Source organism: Diaporthe citri, assembly GCF_014595645.1.
Source record: "Diaporthe citri strain NFHF-8-4 chromosome Unknown scaffold_9, whole genome shotgun sequence".
Classification (NCBI taxonomy): Eukaryota; Fungi; Ascomycota; class Sordariomycetes; order Diaporthales; family Diaporthaceae; genus Diaporthe; species Diaporthe citri.
This window is the reverse complement of record NW_025064854.1, coordinates 1,045,616-1,066,689: the sequence shown is the minus strand read 5'-3', so window position 1 is coordinate 1,066,689 and position 21,074 is coordinate 1,045,616. Positions and strand designations below refer to the sequence as shown.

Here is a 21,074-nt window from a genome sequence, read left to right as displayed (position 1 = left end):
TCAGGACGAGGTCGCAGTCAGCGCCCGGAGGTTCTGCTCTCAGGCGGACGCCCTGCTCCTTGTCCATCTCCGTCCCCTCGGAGGAAAGGGCGGCTGAGTGATCTCGTTCGGAAGGGAATGGAGGAACTCAAGCATGCTAAGGGTGCATGCTGGAGATGTAAAATTCTTAGGAAGAAGGTGAGTTATAAAACCTGACAACCCGATTGGAGAATTTGACAATGTTGCTCACGCGAATTCAAGTGCGACGTGGATCAGCCTTGCAGAGCCTGTCCACGCAGAGGCGGTCAAACTGCATGGCAACTGATCGGGTGCCAGCGAGGGCGACTTGAGATGCAGATCAAGACTTGTCTTTCCGGATCATCTCATTGCCCATTTCCCTTGCACCAATTGCAGACAAGGATCAACCACTGCCTTGCAACTGCAACACGTCGATGCCATCTCCAAACTCAAGACTTACAAGAAGATCCCAACTGCTCGAGTGTAACGCCGACCTTGAGAGTCGAAAAGACAGGCAGACGTCTTGTTATTGTGAGCAACATTGGCAGAACAGCGTCCTTCACTGCGAATGAACCAGCAAAACGCCGAACGTGCTCTGGCTGCTCTGAGTGCTTGCATCTCTTGCAATTCCCGAGCTCCACGTATCACCAATATGACTTCCGCAAATGCGTCATAAGACTACTCTGGTACCGCAATTAAATATGGGGTCAATATCTCAGATCAGGGAGCTTCTCAAAGCTGCCAGCAGATATGCCGCCGAAGCTGGAGATGTGGTGAGTTATAACAATTGTACCGATACGCCTGGTTAGGGCTGACTTCCTGACTACAGGACAAACTCATCATTACATCATTCGATTGTTTACGGCCTTGCCTGGAGCTCTGGAAGCTCCACGGTCACGGTCTTCTCTGCCGTGGGATGCATGAGTCCTGTGTTACAACCCGAGAAGATGGCTGCTATTTTAAATCCTTCGCAGAATTGCAGCATGGAATCCAGCAATACACATCGGAACTGTCTAAGGTGTTCTTCCGGAAGAAGGCACTCCAAAGCGATCGACGATGGTGGCTTTCCGTTTTCTACAGCCTTCTAATCCAGTCGCCCGTTCGGCAGACTCTTGTCATGATTATGGCCGGGACCAATTCCGGGCTCCTCGTCAAGGATTCCGACCCTACTCAATGTACCCAGTACTGCTATACAGCGATCAACATCTTCGATGCCGCATCAGCTGGATGGGATCCGATCACTTCCGACGAGGACCTTGAGCCCTTGCTATCAGGATCAGACATCGATCAAAAGGTATCCAAGCACATCAAAGTTGCACGTGAGGCGATATTCAAGGGTCGCATGTGAAATGGAATTCATGACTCTTTTGAGTTCCTAAAAAACATGTTTGGTATGGATATGAGCACGAGAGTACGTCGTCGTATCTCGACCAGACGAACCTCGTCCAAGGACTCTGCTGCGGCCATGACACCCCAACCCGCATTGCTCATCCCCGACGCGAGCCAAGCACCAGACTTCAGCGATTCTGAGCACGCAACTTCGGATCATGTCAAGCATCATGACTCTGAAACGGAAATTTCCATTCCACCTCCTCTCCCTCCTCCTAGTTTCTGGCCGTTTGAAGAGTGGGAGAGTTTGAGGGACTGCAGGGAAATGACGCCACCTCCTGTCTCTCTTCTTACACCCATGGACGAGGTGCAGAGTTTGAGGGGCGACAGAGCGGGGACAAATAAAAGAAGAGCTACATCGCCGCCGCAAGAGGATGACGAGAGGAGACTCAGCACGGACAACTTTACTCTCCTCTGGTCAACCGCAGACAATACTTCGGACCGGGCGAACTCTATCTCATCGACGAACTCTTTCTCGTCCATAAATGCAGCCTACGGAACACTAGCCTTGGACTCGCCAGGCAGTGGGCAGTCACCAAAGGTGATGTCCAGCAGCCCTCACTCTACCACCCCCGACAACATGCAGCACCCTGGCAAACCATCCGCCATTAGTGCTCATGAACTGATTAGACGACGCTCAGCTAAACTCGGAACAAATGCAGCTGGAAAAGTCCAGGGTCTCTACATGTGTGACTGTTGCCCAAAAAAGCCAAAGAAATTTGATACTCGCGAAGAACTTAGGTAAGGCACATTCCTCGAGGAAGCGGATCCGAATCTGTTGATTTTTGTCCACGCTAAATGCATGAACCCAGTGCCCATGAAGCTGAAAAGCAGTACGAATGTGCTTACTGCGGGAACCGGTTCCGTGACAAGAATGACGGAGAGCTTCATACAAATTCGGTGCATGCCCGCAGCCACTCATGGTCTTGCTCAGCGCTTGGCAGCTATGACAGAGCATTCTACGACTCAAAATCTCGACAGGGCCAGGCTGACACGTGTGGGTTCTGCGGTGTCGATTTCGACAGGACAGCCACAACAAAGTACGCTCGATACCCATCAGACGACGACTGGGAGAAACGCATTGCACACCTCCAGGATCATCACAAATTTCGTGAATGCAACGTCTCGAAGAAATTCTACCGGGTTGATCATTTCCGCATGCACCTCAAGCACACACACGAAGCTCTATCGGGGGACTGGTTGAGGAATTTGGAGGAAACGTGTATGCAGGAGGAGACACCAGATGATCATCAGCGGTCCAGTCGTAGGACATTTGGACCAGTCTGAGACATCTTTTGTAATGAAGACTTGTTGTGGGGCTCTCTGAAGGTATGGCCACATTCGTTTCAGTCACGTATAGACGGCCCGGGGAGGGGGCGGGGGGGGGGGGAGGTTGGACAATTCATTAAAGGAGCACTTGCTCTAAGAACTCGACAGAATAAAATATTCGAATATGCAAAACCGTGCGCAGCACCAAAGATTGTTGTCAATTGGGCGTTCAATAGGCTTGTTTATGTCAATTGTATCTTGCCATACACTCCGCAATCCGTCCTACTGTGAAATCAACAGGCCTGCGAAATCAGAAGAGGAGGCTTGCACGACTGGTAATTAGAGCGCAACGATCGATCAACCCAGGTAGTCACGAAGGTCTCAAACTGTCAGACGGCAACGGTGTAGGATTTACCGGAACTGGCAACGATATTGATACTGGTATGTGTTCACTATTGCACCGTGCATACACTCATGAGCCTACCTTGGATTGGAGTTCAGGCTAGAGTCCGGACTAAAGCTGAGGTGTACCTGCAGGGGATGACTTTGATATTGGCGACGGCAACAATACGATAGGGGATGGAAATGTGATAGAGATCGGTGACCGTATCAACGACATAAGAAACGTCAATGTAGGCCCTAACAATAGCCGAATTGGAAACCCAACCACTATACCTATTCAGTTGAGCGGGATGAATAATGGTGCTGGCGGCAATACGATGAATTTCAACGTCAATCTTAGACTGGTTGTTGACGGCAAGGGAAACGTGGAGGTAAATGCATGAATCGCACAAGTATTCCTTGCAAGCATAGCTTTCGTTCACGCCTGCACAATGATGATCAAAATGTCGATTCCAGTCTCATCAAATATTGGGCGAGGGTGCGGGGCTGGGCTTGTTCTACGGAGCGTTTAAGCAACATTGAGTGTGTTTCGGAGGTTATACACAAGCGTGAAAATGAAGTAACCTGGATCAGCAAGTATTTGTACTGCAACACTATGACTGCTGAAGTGCATCGCATATGGTTGCGTGCCGACTTCTCTCTATCAACGAAGTCTGTGACGCGATTAACACTCTGCCTCCACTTCCGAGCCGTTGCCGCCAACATAGGCACGGTCGCCTCGTTTGACACGCATCACTGTCTCTATGTGGTCCAAGCGAAGGGGTGTTTTGTCCCCAGCGGCGAGGAGGCGTGCCGTCTTCACCACATTCTTGATCTGCCTTCCGTTGAGCTCAGCTTCCGCAAGTCTCAGCAAACTCTCCTCGTCCAGCTCGCTCGTGGAGCCAGCTACAGCACCCAGGCTGGCAAATGTCCGCCAGATGTGCAGCCTAGAGCTTTGATCCAGCTTGGGGTAGTTGATGGTGAGGTGGATGCGAGACTCGAAAGCCGGGTCGAACGACTCAATCCGGTTGGTGGTGAGAAACATCACCCCTTCGTAGTACTCCAACAGCCTCAGGAAGACGGATACCAATTGGTTCCGGTGGAGGTCGGACGAGGAACGCTTCACCATGAATACATCGCATTCATCTAGGAGCAGTACCGCTCCCCACTTGGTCGACAGCTCGAGCACCCGCTGCAGGTTCCTCTCGACCTCGACGGCCTGGTTCCCGAGCTCGCCAGCGCTCATTGAATAGAGGGGTTTTTCCATTGCGTCGGCAACTTGTGAGCCGTGACAAATGATTAGCTTGGCACGCTGCTGATCTCACACTTGACCAGGATTCTGCGTACCTGACTCTGCGGTCAACGTTTTGCCTGTGCCCGGTTCTCCGCTGAGGAGCATGATGAACCCCTTGTGCAGAATTAGTTAGCAGGCCCTTCCCCACACCGATGATTGCTACTTGATAAGACGACTTACCTTGCCCTTGCCACGGACTAGGTCATCGAAAGTGTCTTGCTGGGATATCTGGGCCTCGACGAACGCCCACACGATTCGCTTGTAGTCGTGAGGCAGGACAAGCTGTTTGAAGGCATCGCTGCTCCATTCGATCTCGCCGATTGAGTCAATGTAGAGGATCACTACCAGGGTATTAGTTCTGTTCGGTAAGACCACGGCACCGGTCTTATACACACCCCATTGCTTGGCCCTCAGGCAGAATCCTTTGACTGTGGGACTGCAGAGGACATAATGTTCTTCGGATAGAGATTTGCCTATTTTCGTACGCGTGAGTAAGGAAAGCCCATGGATTTCTTGATGTAACAAGCAGTACATTGGGTTTAGGCGCATAGCTTGCATGAGGGATGGACAACGTACTCTGAGATGTTGATGGAGGAGCTGCAAATCTTCGTCTCGAAACTCTTGCCATCTGCTGCATCTGTCGCATGGCTGGTGAAGCATAATCTATCATGTCCCTGTCGTCTATGTCGAGTACGGACGACATAGGATCCAAGTGAGTTGATGGCGGTGGTCCGCTCAGCGGAGCAAGATTCACCTGCGAGTCTGCATTGTATCGCATGAATGATCCACAGTCAACGATAACCCTACCGTTTTGAACCTCCATGAAGAAAAGATTGTTAGCTCAGCTGGAGACCATAAGACGGAAATGTGGGACACTCACATATCTCTTGTTGGAACCTCCAAAGGGTACTTCCAAGAAGTTATAGAATCCATTGTAGGACTTGTGATGAAATCCATTCAGTTGTTCGAACTTCATGCCCCTGGCGTATAGCCTTGTCCGGATCCCATCTATGTCCGACTTGAGGTGGCTTGGCAGGACGTTAAGGTCTGAGATTGGCTTGACGTTGGCGAAGCTGCTGATGGTCAAGTTTGCGGTCGTGAATCCAAAACTGGTGCCATCTGTTTCGACGTAGCGGCATGTCAAGCTGAAGATCCTCATGCCCGGGCCGATGTCCACGTAACGGGAAGCAAGAAGTAGGTAGAGACGGTCCTGTTCATCAACCCTAGAGTAGATTTCCGTACCTGGCTCGAAAAGTGACCAAAGGTATTCGAACGAAATCACCCCATTTTTGACCAGATCGCCAGCTTGTTCAATGTGTGGTGTGATCTCGTTGCTGACAATATCGAACAGAAGTCCGTAGTGAGCAACTTCAGTTGCATCCTGCAGCGTACCCTTGACTCTAGTGAACTCAGTCCATCGGTAGAAGAACTCATGGAATGGAGCTATGAACTCTAGCCTTTTCAGACTCGTGTTGATACCCTGATAGTCGGCAAAAACAGGACCGAGCAAGGCTTTGATGAGGGGGCTTTGTATGGTAATGGAATGCAGAGAAATGGCGGGCTGGTCAGTGTCGCCAATACGCTTTTCACGCCTGACCACCAGAGCAAATTTGTTAGAAGCGGATATTGCGTTGGCATCGATGCCGATCTCCTCTAGTGATAACTCTTGCCATGGCAGTCGAGGGTCTTCACGATAGAGGTTCTTGGACTCCGCCGTCATGCCCACTTGTGAGTCTTGGATGGTCTCTTCCTCCGTTGGTGAATCTCCTGAGGAACTGCTAGATTCCGTGATGACACCCCCGTGATGGATTTGTGGTGGGTAATGAAGGGCAGGATTGAACGATACAGGTTCAGTATAGGACGGCATACCCGCTGGGTAGTATGGCGCAAGGCCTGGTTGTGAGGGGCTGGGAAGCCTCTGGGGCATCTTCGGTAGCTCAAGATCAAGTATTGTCCAAAGACGCTTCGTCGTTGGCGCTGCTAGAAGTGCGAGCTCTAAATTTGGGATCCACCGCTGTGTCTCACGCCAACGGCCTTGATTGTCAGAGTAATGAACACGAGAAATCCGGTACAAGTGGTTGAAATATTAATCAGAACTTGGAGGACACGGTGCAGGCTCTGATAATATATGTAAAATGGCGCCACACGTTCCGAACGTTACTCCTCGCAAGGCTGATTTGTCTTGTTTTGAAACAGGAGATCAGCATTTTTGTACTGCTGCCTGGCTTCTACTTGGATGCCAAGGTTAACTCAGCCAATACCATACGCACATTGACAGTAAGGCTGCTGGTACAATTACACAGCATGTGTGTGTGGTTGTACAATGCTGACAGTTGCCTTGATTACCCTGCAGGACTGTTTGCGTGGCACCAATGAGCATCTGGACGGTCAACACGAAAGCTTCGATACCAAGCAATGAGGCTCTGTACACAAACATTGAACGGTGCTGCTGTAGCCAATGCCTCAGGCCCTTGGTAAAGCCTGGCCTGCAAGTAACACAAGCGATAAGGGATGGTCTCTAAGCCTAACAGGACCTCCGAGGTAGGTGGAGCAGGCCCCAGGCGGAGAAGCACCAGGAGGTATCGCCGAAGGTGTGGCAGGCAAGAAGGGATGTGTGAAGGGTTAGGGTCAACCCTATGGCTGGCACCCTTTGCCTTCACCATTCGGCGCCGGCGAAGTTGTAGATAGCTTTCTTTCCTCTCTTTTGTGGAACCCCTCCAACTGAAGGAACTGTCGCTTGTTTTCTTGAGCTGTCCACCAGGCAGCTGCCACACGTGGCATCGTTACGGCCAACCCTTGGTAACGGAGAAGACCACGTCCACTCAACATTGCATCGCACCTGAGGTCGAAGGTCATTCCAGCCGACCATGGCCATTCCGAATTCGTCGCTGACTTCTATCGGTGGAGTGCCGTACTACACTCCGGCGACAACATCAGAAGTTCCGGCTTCTACGAGGCAGATATGGTCTTCTTCGGCACCCGATCCAGTCTCCGATGTTGTGCCTTCAAGCATATTCCTGCTTGATGATGTCGCTCAGCAGGGACTTGGCTCTCTAATTACTGCTCTTAATGGCACCTTGAGATCATGGTTGGAAAAAGACGATGTCTTCGCTGTGGAATTCTTGAGGCGGCTATATCTGGTATCGTTCAATGCTGGGGACATTGCCAACTTCATTGAGACCCGCAGCAGTACTGACTTGGACGATCTTCTACACGGATGGGGCACCTCTTCAGTTCATCTTGTCCCTGCAGAGTCGTCTCCAGGGAGCACCCAAATCTGGGTTCCCGGACCGTACTTCACTTGTTCGACAGGAATTCGACCCGCGTGGAGGCTATTTACCGACAACAACCAGGCTTTCATGTTTCCAGTCGTGCCTACTGAGCAGGATCCATCCCAACAGGTGAGGCTCATCGGTTCAAGGCTTATAGGCAAGGCTAAGTTTAGAGCAGGTTCGCAATCCTGGGCACTGCCGGCATACCTGTACCCAGTCGCTGTTTCTACGAGGACCCATCTCCGAAAAAGCCACTGTCTGGGATGAGAGTTACGATCAAGGACAACATCGACATTTCTGGCGTGCCAAAAAGTGCGGGCAATAGAGCCTACGCTGAATTACATGGCGCTAGGGACTGGAATGCCCCGTGCGTTGAAAAGCTATTGGCCGCTGGGGCCATCATAGTCGGGAAAGTGAAGACGGTACAATTCGCTTCTGGAGAGTCTGCCCAGGACTGGTTCGACTACCACGCACCATTTTGCCCACGAGGTGATGGATATCAAGATCCGGGCTGCAGTAGTGCAGGCAGCGCAACTGCTTGCTCGGCCTACGATTGGGTTGACATTTCTATTGCCACTGACAGTGAGTCTCCATATCGGTGAAGCTGCTACCGTAGCTGACTGGTTTCCAGCTTTTGGAAGCATTATCAGCCCTGCCGCCATCCACGGCCTTTTTGGGCTCCGCACATCACTTGGAATCGTTTCGACGTCCGGCGTGGTTCCAGTCTCCAAGTCAGTGTGCTATCGAGAAGATCCTGTTTGGGCACCAGCAAATACTGAACATCAAATACAGGGAATTGGATACTGTTGGATTGATCACTCGCAATGCCCGGGTGGCCAGTTCCGTAATAAAGGCCATGACAGTTTCCGATGTGACGAAGCGCCTCTTCTCCTCAAGAGTGCAGTTGTCATATCCAGCAGACTTCTTCCGCGACTCACGCGAATGCGCAGACTTCGTTGAGCCTATAGTACAGAAGCTCGAAAAATTCCTCGGTGTCAAGAGATCGAACATCGACACCAGGGTTCAGTTCATAGACGATAGAGTCGCAGCTGGTGAAGGTGGTCTGGATGAGTTTCTGACGAATGTTGTTCTCTCCAAAAATCATTTTGTTACGACCTGCTGATGGCAAGAAGACTACAGCACACATCCAGCTGTACGATTGCTATCGCAATTGCGTACCCTTCCTGAACGAGTACCGAGCCAGATATGGTAAATCCGCATTCGCTGATCCACACATCAGGTACAAGTGGTGCGTTTCTTTGAAGCCAAGACGTCAGACACCCCTTCACTCTCTTCAAGTGTCACCACAGGGCCCACATCATTCACCCCGGATGACACCCAAAGACCTGCTTTCTGAGCTTGGGTAGCAGAGATGGTAGCTTGGAGTGATGAGTAGGTCAATCGACTTATAGAACTACTATCATTTCACCGACTCCGGCGAAAGAAGGGCTGAAGATTTCCAGTCTCGTAAGAAAATGTAAATGATTCACATACATCTTGCAAATACAATCACAGATATTGAAATGCGTCAAGTCATTTTACAACAACACTCAACAAAAATGCCGAATTTCCCGAATCCCAAGTCGTAAGATCTCAGAGGTGCCGCCTTGTTTCCTTTGGATGTACTTTCAACCTCCTGAGATGAAGGATAGGACTTATCAGGAATTGGACATCTTCTTCACGCAACATAAAGGCATCAAACTTTGTCTCATGCGAGGTCGACAGTTATGCTGGTGACCATGACGATGTCTCGGAAAGGAAGGAATAACTCTGCCTGGGAATGGCAGCAGCGGATTGAGATAATTGTTCATTGCATCACTCAATGGCCGAGGTCATCGCGGTCCGTTTCAAAGATCTACCACAGAGATTGACCTTGGAAATGGTGCTCGAGAAGAAAGGGATACGGTGAGCGGCAGGAGCTAATTGGCCTTGAAGAAGTCTTTCCCTGGATACCAGGCTATTCTTCAAGCATCCAAAATAGACGACCAATCCTCGCTCCTGATGTATTCCTCCATCGATGTCAAAGGAATCTTGAAATCGAGCTGAAAGAATGTTAGCCGAGCCTCCTAAAGTACGGATGAGTGCGCAACGGTCTTACCTGCTCGGGATCCAACACTTCCGGGTCTCCCCCAGCAAACCCGAACTCCTCAATGTAGTCAAAACTGTCCCCAATCTCCTGCGCCATAGGTTCAGGGACACCCTCAAACATCTCCTCCTTCGAGATCTGTCGAAACCCGACCTTCACCCCCAGCACACGGCCCCAAACCTCGACCCACTCCGGGAAGGTCATCCACTCCGACACGCCCATGAGGTCCTTCCCGGGAGGGAGGTCAACCAGCGCCTTGACGAGCGCGCCCGTGTCCCTCTCCGTGACGATAAACGGCATCCTCAAAGCGGCCGACGTCGGCCGGGACATGACGAAGCTCCCGTCGGCCTGCCTCTCCGGGGCCAGCCTCGCGAGCTGCTTCCAGTTGGTGACGTAGTGCCCGATCTGGAGGGTGCTCATGCGCGCGGCGACGGCCGGGTGGCGCTCGCGCGTCAGCCGGATCATCTCGGCCTTGGAGTCGAAGTGGTATATCCTCGTGTACTTGCCGCCGCTCCACCTGCTCGCGTGCGAGAGGCTCGACATGACGAAGCGCTCGAGCGTCCTGAGCACCGCCGGCTCCGCGGCCGCCGCGGCCATGTTCATCCCCTGCTCGACCTCGCGGTCGTGCGCGTGCTGGCCGGGCGAGAGCCCGGCGGGCAGGTTGGCCGGGTCCAGGGCGGCGTAGAAGTGGGTGAAGAAGTCGGTGTTGGAAAAGATGGCCGTGGCGCCTTCGAATGCCCGGGCGAGGGACTGCTTGTCGTCTAGGTCCCCCTGCACGATCTCAATTCCCTCTGATGCCAGGGCTTGGGCGGCATCGCCTGAAGGGTTTCGTGTGATGCCGCGGACGCGCCATTCAGGGAGTTGCGAGAATGTTCGGGCGACAGACCCTCCCTGTGATCGGATTAGAAGGTTTCAAAGTTATGTATATTTGGAGACTGGAGTTACACACCTGAGCACCGGTGACTCCCACCACAACAATGAGCTTGGACATTGTGAAAATCTATTCGACGGTAAACTTTTGTTTCGATGTTCAAACTCTGGGGGGCCCTTTTGGGACGATTGAAGGCTTTCACTAAAAGTGGCATGTTTCCCGGCGATGTAGATATATCGAGGCTTTAAGTGCCAAAATTGTTTTGATACAAAGCTCCATGTTTGGTCTCAAGCCAATCGCACATCGGTCTGATCATTCGCCCGCTGTTGGTAATTGTTGTTGTTGTAAGCGGAAGGTGGGTCCAGCGACCAACTTTGATATTTATAATGCATTGGAAGAAAGGCCGCATTCCGTACGACTTTTCGGGATAGTTGTGGACTCTCCGCACTTTGTGAGATGCCGAATCTGACCGTCCCCAAGGGACTTCGGAGTGAGTGTGATACACATGCTTGGTCATCAATTCCCGCAGTCGGCGCCAACGTCCGCATCGAACTAAAATGCACTTGGCTGCGTTATCATTGATTTGATATATTCTAGGCTTGTGCCTGGGACAGTTCAAGGTCGATAAGGATTTGAGAATAACGGGAACCCTGATCAAGGCTTTCATTTTAAAGTGGCCTAAGAATTCATGACTGCAGCGTTTCGTTGTCCTGTTCTCATCGCCGACTTACTGAGTAGCCTTTGTGTTTTTGCTATGGCACATGCCGAGGTGGTGGCGTGTGTTTGGTGACTCGCACTCTTCTCGTCCTGCAGCAGTGCAGTGAGGTCAATGGTAATGGAAGAGAAAAGTCGGGTAAATAGGACTCTTGGGTAGGACAAGAACCAAACCAAGGGCAACGGATTCGCGACGCCGGAGTCAACTGTTTTGACAGAGAAGGAATGTTAGGGGATCGGAGGCGCGCGATGACGTGGTGCCGGTGGTGAGCTGCCGGACTGCGCGGCCCGCCCCGTTGCTCATCCCCACGGACGGTGTTGAACAAACTCGGGTGACTAGACTATACATTTCCTCGCGTGCTCACCGAGCGGTTCCTGGCGGTGTGCTGTGGCACGTGCATCTGAGAATGCGCTGCTGCGTAGGTGGCGCTCTTGCACCGATGTCCTAGAATGCCATTGCTCTCTGCTTGATCCATGCCAGAGGTAGCATCGAAAGATGGTGCACCCCTGCCCCTGTCGTGGCATGGCTGGGGCGGGCCCGTATCGAATCGATCTCGGGGTTGCGAAATAGGTTGTGACACTGCGATGCGGGCCACTCGGCCGAAAGAGATTGGCGCGGATGAGCCTGAGCAGTGAGTACTTGCATTTGCATTTGCGTTTGCATATTGCATCTGCATCTGCATCTGCATCTGCGGGAAAGGACCGAAAGTGCCATGCAACAATTCCATGCCCGACCAGGGCTGGGGTATGGGATTTGGGGATCGAGATTGGAGTCCCCGTATTCGAAATTTCGAATTGGGTTTTGAGCCTGGTAGTTGGGATGGGATACCCAGATATACGGCTGGCTGATGGTGATGGAGAGGACGATGTCGATGGCCTCGTCGCACCATGCAGGCGGACAATGAAATGCAACGGTAGCCGGAGCAGACGACATAGAAGGTGGGTCCAACAAGGAGAGAATGCTCCTGCCCTGTGGAAGAGAACACCCACTCACGTCAGGCACGCCGCACGTCACGTCCCGAAAGTGCGCGGATCGAGACCAGCGCGCCCTGGTCTGACAGGGGTGGGGCTCAGTCGACGTCATGTCTACGGCAACGATTGATTGATGGCCTGCGTCAAACGTCGACGGCGGCACCTGCAATGTCCATCTCTGTTATTTTATGATGTGGCGGAGGATCTGACTGACTGTCTGGCCTACGGGACTCCCGCTCACTCATTTTGTAACTGAACTAGACACCTAGTCTACGGTGTCATCTCTTTCTTCTACCTGGTCTGTCCAGCTGTCTCCGGGACGCCCTCTTCCGCCGCTCGACCAGCCCAGCCGCGCGATGGGAGATGGGAGAGCCGTGGCATCTCGTGCCCCTTCCAATGACGTCTGCCTCCCGCCTCATCTCGATCCAACCTCTTGTCGCAAACTGACCTTGCCCATTTGTCTCTGCCACACCTGCAGCCTGCTTAGCCAAGTAAAGCCACATTCTGCAGCCGCATCGAGGGTCCTGTCCTTGCGCCCCGTCTCTCTGGCACTGTCAATGTCTCTCTCTACGTGTACCTGGGCCCTGAATTGACTAGCAGACCACTAGGTAGTCTGGTGGTCAAAGGAGCACATCGTCATCGTCACTCGACCGGGTGATATTGTGTTGATGTAGTCATCCACTCCTTTCATGCCGCATTCCTCTTTTCTCCCTTTCCTCTCAGCCAGCCCGTCTTGAGCTATTCGTGCCCAAGCACACAAGTCGTCTACCCTTGTTCTCAACACCTTGAATTTCCCAAACTGGGCGACCCTTGGCTGCAATTGTCTGGTCAAAACACAATACTCCTTCGACAACCACCAGCACATCCAGCCCCACGGATTTCCCAGCCGTGTATACTCGACACTTAGAGCCCAGCGGCTTCTTCCGCAGCCGCACGACGGCTCTAGACACTCTCTGTTTGTTCGTGGCCCTCCAAGTTCTGCACAAATATTCTATCCGTACTACCCACCCTGCGGTCTCTTCTTTTCTGCCCACACACCACCTTACCACCTTGGGCCTGACCTGCAGCTTATTGCATGTTCCTATGGTCCCATACTCTTCCAAGAGCCGTTGAAATTCGCGCTCTCATTCATCCTAGTTCCCGGCCGCTGCGTACATCATCCTGCAACCACTTTCACTTATGCAGGACGATTTTCTCCGAGACAGTCCTGCCGACAAGCAAGGACAACGTAAGCCCCTCAAAACATCTCACGAAACGTCATATCGCCACCGCCAGCCCCACAATGCCGCCGCGGAATAGAAAAGAGGGAATCCGCACAAGTGGAAGCTCAGGACAACCAGCCAACCCACGTAACTGACGATCCAAATCCGCCTGAAGCCACGTCAAATGGTCCAAGGAGGTCGTCCCGCCGGATGCCCTCCTCTCGGGAGTCCCCCTTAACCAAGGAGAATCGGGCTGGCAACGCTAAGAAGCGAGGCCGCGTCGACGAAATGGATGTTGATGTATCATCGACGCGCACGAGGCCAGCGGAGGATGTCGCGAAACGACTAGAGAGTGTCGATGAAGGTTCCGCTTCCGCCCTACGACGCCTAGAGGAAATGGAGGCGGCCTTCAAAAACGACATCAAGAGACGGAGGCTGCAGATCGAGCAGAGCATCGTCAAAGGGGCCGATTCTGGTAGATCGGCACCTGCCTTGAAGCTGCGAAGGGCGGCTGCATCGCAGGATAGTGATGTAGTCCACCTAGACCGCGTCTTGCTCACCCCGGGGGAAGAGAAAGGCCATGCTTGCGAGACCACGAAGGACGCGGAAAGCGAGGCTGGCGATGAGCTTATCGAGACCATCAAAGGAGCCAATCGCCCACCAGCGGTTAACAGTGACTACCTTCCACTTCCATGGAAAGGAAGATTAGGTTATGTTAGTTTTCCCATCTCAGGAGGCGATAACAGTGCCGAAGTACTGATGTCCGACCTAGGCTTGCCTGAATACCTATCTACGCACCGCCAAGCCGCCGGTCTTCAGTTCAAGGACATGCCGCATAGCATCTATCCTAGAACACCGGCATCCGCTTGCAGACCCGTCGCAACCGGAGCATCCTACCAAGAACAGGCCAGACAAGACCAAGAAAGCCGACCTCGTGCTAGGCCAAAAGTATGTGGAGAGTCTGGGCCTGGCTAACGCAAGAGACATCGTCAAAATGCTTCGGTGGAACGACAAATTCGGCATCAAGTTCATGAGGTTGAGCTCTGAGATGTTCCCTTTTGCAAGTCATGCAGAGTACGGCTACAAGCTCGCCCCATTCGCATCTGAGGCTCTCGCCGAGGCTGGGAGGGTCGCTGGAGAGCTGGGACACCGTCTGACAACCCATCCTGGACAGGTGAGAACCAACATCACCGAATATTTCTTTTCTTATATCATTCTTGGCTGATACGTAACAGTTCACCCAGCTTGGGTCGCCTCGAAAGCAAGTTGTCAGCAACGCTATCCGGGATCTTGAATACCACGACGAGTTGTTGTCTCTCCTGAAATTGCCCCCTCAACAGGACCGGGATGCTATCATGATTCTCCACATGGGAGGGACGTTCGCTGAGGCAGGTGGCAAGCCAGCGACTCTCGATCGCTTCCGTCAAAACTACGTGCTCCTGTCAGACTCTATCAAGCGTCGTCTTGTTCTCGAGAATGACGACGTGTCGTGGTCAGTTCACGACTTGCTGCCTATCTGCGAGGAATTGAACATTCCCATGGTCCTAGACTACCACCATCACAACATAATATTCGACGATGACAAGGTCCGAGAAGGCACCTTCGATATCTCGCAACCCGAGATTATGGAGCGCATAACCAGGACTTGGACGAGGAAGGGCATCAATCAGAAGATGCATTACTCAGAGCCCTGTTATGGCGCCATCACGGCGCGTGATCGGAGGAAGCACAGCCCTCGCGTGGCCACATTGCCACCGTGCCCTCCGGACACGGACCTCATGATAGAGGCCAAGGACAAGGAGCAGGCCGTGTTTGAGCTGATGCGCAGGTTCAAGCTGCCCGGCTTCGACAAGATCTCGGACGTGGTGGCCCATGAGCGCGGCGACCAGGACAGGCCGCCGCAGAAGGTGAAGAGCACCAAGAAGTCTGCACACCGGAAAAAGAAGCGCAAGGCCGGTGAAGATCCTCCTGAGGATGCTGAAGATCCCGGCAAAGGCGATGCGGAAGCGCCTGAAGCATTTGTTCCTGCTCCTGGTCCTGGCTTGACAGTCAGCCCCGAGGAGTTTGGAATGGGTGGACCGCTGGGAAGAGTATACTGGCCCATTGGGTGTGAGGACTGGTTGCATCCCAGGAAGAAGGAGAAGAAGGTCAAGGTTGATGATTCTAAATCTTGAATGAAAGGGTGAATCGGATATCTTTGGCGGGCTTTACGACAGAACCAGTCAGGAAACACAGTACAAATGATGAATGCACAGAGATTGTTCATAAATTTAGCTGATAAGCATCGTAAACTCCGTAGTTTAGGGCAAAAATGGGGGCTATAGCTTATCACTGCGTAAGACGCGATGGCCCATGGATACCCTGCAGAAATAGGCAAGCCATGTGCTCGCCAGCTAGAAAAGCTAGCAGAAATGTGGTAAATACCAAGGGACCAAACAACAGTGCAAGCCCCAATCTAGTACATCGTGGGACTTTCTGAAACAACAAATGCACGATTTTGATATTCTATCCGTGATCCAGAATCAGGAAAACCAGCAACGTCCGGATCAAGGAGTTGGCGCGTCGTCGGAGGCTTTCCATACCATGGCATACTGGCTCTCCGCAAAGACTTCCTGCTCGCGGATCTGCTCGAAGCCCAAAGCCAGGTACAATGGGCGGCCCTGGGGCGTGGACCGCAGGCACACGTCTCTTCCTTGGCTGGCCGCTCGGTCAAGGCCCTCCTTGGCTAGAAGCCGGCCGATGCCTTGCCGGTGGTGTTTGGGGTGGACGACCAGGTAGTTCAGATCTGTTCGTGTTGAGCAAATCAGCCGATGTCTTCCCAAGACAATGTGTGTTCTGGTCATATTTTTTCAAAAAGGGGGGAAAGCCTCAACTTGGGACTCACGCCACGACGCCCTGGACCGCTCAGTCCCGAGGACCTCCTCAAAACTCTTCTCGAGCTGCTGGCCACCACTGCGCAGCCTGTCAAAAGCCTCGCCGTCCAGCCCAGCCGGATTGGCGCCCAGGTCCCTCTCCATCTTCGCCTTCATCTCCTCGGGGCTCGGCCCGCCACCCTCCCGGCTGGCGGCCAGGTCGATCCACTGCGCCCAGCCGACGATCTCCTCCTCCCTCTGCGCCTCCACCTCGCAGGCCACGACGGTCTCCCGCCCCGGGCTGTCGAAGCCGGAGGATATCATGTACAGGCGCCAGTCGAGCTCGTCGCCGTCGCCGGGCTTGACTTTCAGGTGTGGTGGGAAGAGAGTCCTGCCCCAGGGCCCCGGGGCGAATGCGTCTACGAGGACGCGGGCCATCCGGGGGAGGTCCGCCCTCGTGGCGCGGCGGAGGATGGTGGTGGCGGACGGGGGCATTGTGCGATGAATACACGATATTTTGCTGAACGATGTATTTTCGTACGATTGAAAACACCTGTCTACTTTCGTTTGCGGATTTATCACATCATGATGCTTTTTTGAGTGAGGGAAAAGCCCCGAAGAGTCATAGTTAGTACTTGGGGTCCAGCTTGTGATGCACTCCCGCGCATTGGAAGTGAGTCATTAGGCTAAGGGATAGAAAGTCCAAAAAATGAGTCCCCATTGCAACAGCAAAATCTAATAGAGAAGTCAGTCATAATTAAGAGTCTAAGGATTTCTATGCTTATACTCGCAGCGCAGAACGCGAGCCTCCACAATGACCAGCTACTAAGGTTGGCCTACATAGCAATCTCCGGGGTGCCTGATGAACAGGTCGATGAGTATTCCTTAGGCCAACAGACGACTTCAGTCAGATTCAATGTTGAAGCCATCGCGGGTTACACCGACGGGAATGAAATGCGACAGATCATACCGCTGGTCCGGCGAAGAGCGTCGTTTGTTCAGGGGTGGATTGAAATGCAGGCGCAGGCTGGTGTCTTATCTCCGTCCGAATTTGTAATGGTGTTTTCGGCGCCGATCCGCGCTTCGATCTCCATGGAGCACTGGACACGGTTTAGGCTTTTACGCCCTTAACTCCGGCATGGTCGAGCTGTTGCAGCAAGCTCCACAAACATGGCACAACCGCACCCGGCCATTCCAGCTCCACATCGGTAGATCAACCACTAGCCTGTCTGATAGTAAATGGTGGCGAAATCAAGATGTGATCTATATAAGCCGTGGATGGTGAAGCGCATCTGTGTTCCAAAGTGAAAACAATCACCTCTGCCCCTACCTCGTCAACTCACGTAAGCTGTCCATCAATACTTAGCACACTTCAACATTGCGAACTTCACCACCAGATATTCAAATTCCTCAGATTGCACAATGGCCCCCAAACTCCCAACCCGCAAGCTGGGCAAGAATGGCCCTGAAGTCACCGCCCTCGGGTATGGTACAATGGGCCTATCAGCCTTCTACGGCAAGCCCAAGCCGGATGAGGAGCGCTATGCGGTGCTGGACCACGTCTACGAATCAGGCTGCCTGAACTGGGACACGGCCGACATGTACCAGGACAGCGAGGACCTCCTGGGGCGCTGGTTCAAGCGCAACCCAGGCAAGCGCGAGAACATCTTTTTGGCCACCAAGTTCGCCAACTACGTCGACCCCAAGACGGGCGAGCGCAGCGTGCGCAACGAGCCAGAGTACATCCAGCAGGCCATCGACAAGTCGCTCAAGCGCCTCGGCCTGCCGTACGTCGACCTGTACTACTGCCACCGCCTGGACGCCAACCAGCCCATCGAGACGACGGTGGCCGCGATGAAGAAGCTGCAGGACGCCGGCAAGGTGCGCTACCTCGGCCTGAGCGAGTGCAGCGCCGAGAGCCTGCGCCGCGCCTGCAAGGTCGCGCACATCGACGCGGTGCAGGTTGAGTACTCGCCCTTCTCGCTCGAGATCGAGTCCCCCGAGATCGACCTGCTCCGCGCATGCCGTGAGCTGGGCGTCGCCACGGTTGCGTACTCACCGCTCGGCCGAGGTTTCCTTACGGGCAGCATCCGCTCTCCGGATGATTTTGAGGAGGGAGATTTCCGCTCGTTCGCCCCGCGTTTCTCCAAGGACAACTTCCACAAGAACCTCGAGCTCGTCGACAGCATCAAGGCAGTTGCCGACAGCAAGGGTTGCACGCCATCGCAGCTCGTGCTGGCTTGGCTGATGGCGCAGGGGGACGACATCATCCCCATCCCCGGAACGACACGGATCCCGAACTTTGACGACAACATCGGCGCGTTGAAGGTTAAGATCTCGAAGGAGGAGGAGCAGAAGATCCGGGCGGCTATAGAGAACGCCGAGGTCAAGGGTGGAAGATATCCCGAGGCCTTCTCCAACTCGTTGTATGTTACGACGAAGCCGTTGTAAAGTTGTTCACGGATTGAATAGCCGAGGACTGTACTCTCTCTCTCTCTCTCTCTCTCTCTCTCTATTTCAAGATAGTTATCCGAGCTTCTAGTTAGGTCAATCGGAATGCTATGAACCCCAGTGATATTGAAGATAGGGTTGAGCACACAGTGCGCATCGTGGTGACCATCTAAGCATCTGCCTATAGACACATTCAGCTGGACCCCTCGTGCTGATGCTCCTGTCTATTGACGATGAGCAGAGAACTCAGCTGCCGGGGCCCATCTTCTCGTCCTCGACGACCTCAGATACCGGACCTTTGGCTTCTGAGCCCTCCTGCATCCTGACCTCAGCCATCGCCTTCTCCTGAATCGTTGTCTTGTAGCTCTTGAACTTCCACGCCGGCACCTTTTCCGCAAATAGTTCATCAATCTCTTCAAGCGTTCGCCCTTTCAACTCGGGCATGAAAAGGAAGAAGAAGATCATGCAAGCAAAGTTCGATCCGGCCCATAGGTAACCATACTTGGCGCCCTGGTTGCAGGATTAGCCGCGTTATGAAAAAACGACAGTGTAGAGGATGAATGCTTACCCAGTTCAGGTTCTCCGGGTTGATGAAGTAAGGTGAGCAGAACCCTGTCAACCACGCGAAGAAGTATCCAAGACTAATGGCCGAACCCACCGACCAACTTCTTAGTCTCGTGCTGACCAATTCCGTACTCACCGGATAGCTCGCGTCCCCAACAAAAGCGTTGTAGGAGAACAGGTACAGAGCAGAGAAAGCGATCAGGCAATTTCTGCCCGCCTCACTGCCCACTGGGTTGACGCTGCCTGCCCCAATTGCCATCCCAAGCATGCACAATCCTTGTATTGCGGCACCCATGGTGAGGATGGTCCGACGTCCTACCACATGGCGCATGAGGTAAATCCCGAAGTTGACACCGACCAGACCAAGGCAGGTGTTCAGGATGGAATACTTGAAGGCCTCCTGGACAGTAAGACCGGCGACGATGAGGAAGTAGGTACTGTAGCTGATGACGAACCACGAGCCACTCCCGACCTGGCTCATGATGACCCCGTAGCACAACAGGGTGCGGCGGAGGTCTGTGCCGCGGTACTGGTCCAGGGGCCCTATGGTGCTCGCGAGCTTCTTCTCCTCCTCGATGCCCTTGACCATCTCGACCCACTCGAGCTCGAGCTCCTCGGGCCGCAGCGACCCGCCCCTGAGCGACTCGAGCGCGCGCCTTGCCTTGTCCATCTTGCCCCTGTTGACCAGGTAGCGCGGGGACTCGGGCACGAACAAGAGCCCCGCGGCCAGCACGACGGGGACGACGAACAGGATCCCGATGGGGATCTGGTAGCTCGCCTTGTCGAGGCGCGACTGCGTCGCGTTGGTGACCACCGCGCCGACGATGCTCCCGATGTTGACCCACTCCGAGAACAGCGCCACCATGACCGCCCGCAGGTGCGCCGGGCTGGCCTCAGCCGTGTATATGTTGGAGAAGGTGACCAGGAAGCCGTTGCCGATGCCGAGGATGAGCCGCCCGACGTAGACGACGGCCTTGTCGGTGGTGTTGATCTGGATGGCGCAGCCGACGGCCGTCAGCAGGCAGGCGAGCCAGAGGGCCGTCTTGCGCCCGAAGTAGTGGGCGAAGCTGCCTGCGGTGAGGGAGCTGAGGAACGCGCCGAGCGTCAGTAGGGAGCTGATCAGTTGTTGAAAGGTGCCCTGGTATGTTAACGGGTTAGTCTCCTCGCAGTAATGCTGTCGGGATTCCGTTGGTCATGAGGAAGCCGCAGAGCAGCACTTACGCCAATGGAATAACCACCAGGTGCTTCAGGATCTGGATATCCGAACACAACCAAAAAGCCAGGCATAGCCTGCAGGCTTCCTATCACCGCAGAATCTAGCCCATACTGCATATTCGCAATGGCCACGGTGGCACATATCAAGAGACATTTCTAACGAATCCAGTCAACCACGGCCAGCCCCCGCTGCAAGGTAGACTGGAACCTACTCTGTTCGCCCACAAGGACGTCTCTGGCAAGTTGGCGTCTGAAGGCATGGCTACGCGTATCGGCAAGAGGTAGTATGGTCAAAGGCACGAGAACGCACGTAAGCTTACATTCTGGGCTTCAAGGGTCCATTATATATGCCCGCTCACATTTTTGACTTCCGTGATCATTGCGGCGATCTGCCCCAATCCAAACATCGGGGTCATCTTGGCTGCGGTTGTGTGCAGGCCCCCCGCAAGCTGAGCCCTTGTCCATGTAGCGACTATGCCGTGCAAAACCGCGGGCTGCGACGCTCGCGCATTTACATCTTCCTGTTCTGGGAATAGACAGTGACA

General features: G+C 53.6%; 8 protein-coding genes across 8 annotated transcripts; 4 read left to right on the top strand and 4 right to left on the bottom strand.

Annotated features, from left to right (window-relative positions):
• Nucleotides 1-698: 698 nt before the first annotated feature.
• On the top strand, nucleotides 699-1,345 carry INS49_015428 (uncharacterized protein; the record flags this gene model as incomplete). The annotated part of the gene is made up of 2 exons (XM_043176109.1): nucleotides 699-770; nucleotides 827-1,345. 2 exons carry the CDS (start codon nucleotides 699-701, stop codon nucleotides 1,343-1,345), a joined length of 591 nt encoding a protein of 196 aa, XP_043019564.1.
• Nucleotides 1,346-3,721: 2,376 nt separating this feature from the next.
• On the bottom strand, nucleotides 3,722-6,197 carry INS49_015427 (uncharacterized protein; the record flags this gene model as incomplete). The annotated part of the gene is made up of 6 exons (XM_043176108.1): nucleotides 3,722-4,314; nucleotides 4,384-4,444; nucleotides 4,511-4,766; nucleotides 4,907-4,967; nucleotides 5,138-5,147; nucleotides 5,211-6,197. 6 exons carry the CDS (start codon nucleotides 6,195-6,197, stop codon nucleotides 3,722-3,724), a joined length of 1,968 nt encoding a protein of 655 aa, XP_043019563.1.
• A 1,000-nt stretch (nucleotides 6,198-7,197) lies between these two features.
• On the top strand, nucleotides 7,198-8,725 carry INS49_015426 (uncharacterized protein; the record flags this gene model as incomplete). The annotated part of the gene is made up of 4 exons (XM_043176107.1): nucleotides 7,198-7,731; nucleotides 7,776-8,184; nucleotides 8,234-8,333; nucleotides 8,395-8,725. 4 exons carry the CDS (start codon nucleotides 7,198-7,200, stop codon nucleotides 8,723-8,725), a joined length of 1,374 nt encoding a protein of 457 aa, XP_043019562.1.
• Nucleotides 8,726-9,566: 841 nt separating this feature from the next.
• INS49_015425 (uncharacterized protein) lies at nucleotides 9,567-10,679 on the bottom strand (the record flags this gene model as incomplete). The annotated part of the gene is made up of 3 exons (XM_043176106.1): nucleotides 9,567-9,644; nucleotides 9,701-10,579; nucleotides 10,638-10,679. 3 exons carry the CDS (start codon nucleotides 10,677-10,679, stop codon nucleotides 9,567-9,569), a joined length of 999 nt encoding a protein of 332 aa, XP_043019561.1.
• A 2,745-nt stretch (nucleotides 10,680-13,424) lies between these two features.
• Nucleotides 13,425-15,621, top strand: INS49_015424 (uncharacterized protein; the record flags this gene model as incomplete). Its single annotated transcript, XM_043176105.1, has 4 exons — nucleotides 13,425-13,473; nucleotides 13,545-14,120; nucleotides 14,299-14,621; nucleotides 14,683-15,621. 4 exons carry the CDS (start codon nucleotides 13,425-13,427, stop codon nucleotides 15,619-15,621), a joined length of 1,887 nt encoding a protein of 628 aa, XP_043019560.1.
• Nucleotides 15,622-15,993: 372 nt separating this feature from the next.
• On the bottom strand, nucleotides 15,994-16,794 carry INS49_015423 (uncharacterized protein; the record flags this gene model as incomplete). The annotated part of the gene is made up of 2 exons (XM_043176104.1): nucleotides 15,994-16,232; nucleotides 16,332-16,794. 2 exons carry the CDS (start codon nucleotides 16,792-16,794, stop codon nucleotides 15,994-15,996), a joined length of 702 nt encoding a protein of 233 aa, XP_043019559.1.
• Nucleotides 16,795-17,721: 927 nt separating this feature from the next.
• Nucleotides 17,722-18,750, top strand: INS49_015422 (uncharacterized protein; the record flags this gene model as incomplete). The annotated part of the gene is made up of 1 exon (XM_043176103.1): nucleotides 17,722-18,750. One exon carries the CDS (start codon nucleotides 17,722-17,724, stop codon nucleotides 18,748-18,750), a length of 1,029 nt encoding a protein of 342 aa, XP_043019558.1.
• Nucleotides 18,751-18,996: 246 nt separating this feature from the next.
• On the bottom strand, nucleotides 18,997-20,789 carry INS49_015421 (uncharacterized protein; the record flags this gene model as incomplete). The annotated part of the gene is made up of 4 exons (XM_043176102.1): nucleotides 18,997-19,260; nucleotides 19,319-20,452; nucleotides 20,536-20,685; nucleotides 20,742-20,789. 4 exons carry the CDS (start codon nucleotides 20,787-20,789, stop codon nucleotides 18,997-18,999), a joined length of 1,596 nt encoding a protein of 531 aa, XP_043019557.1.
• Nucleotides 20,790-21,074: the final 285 nt, after the last annotated feature.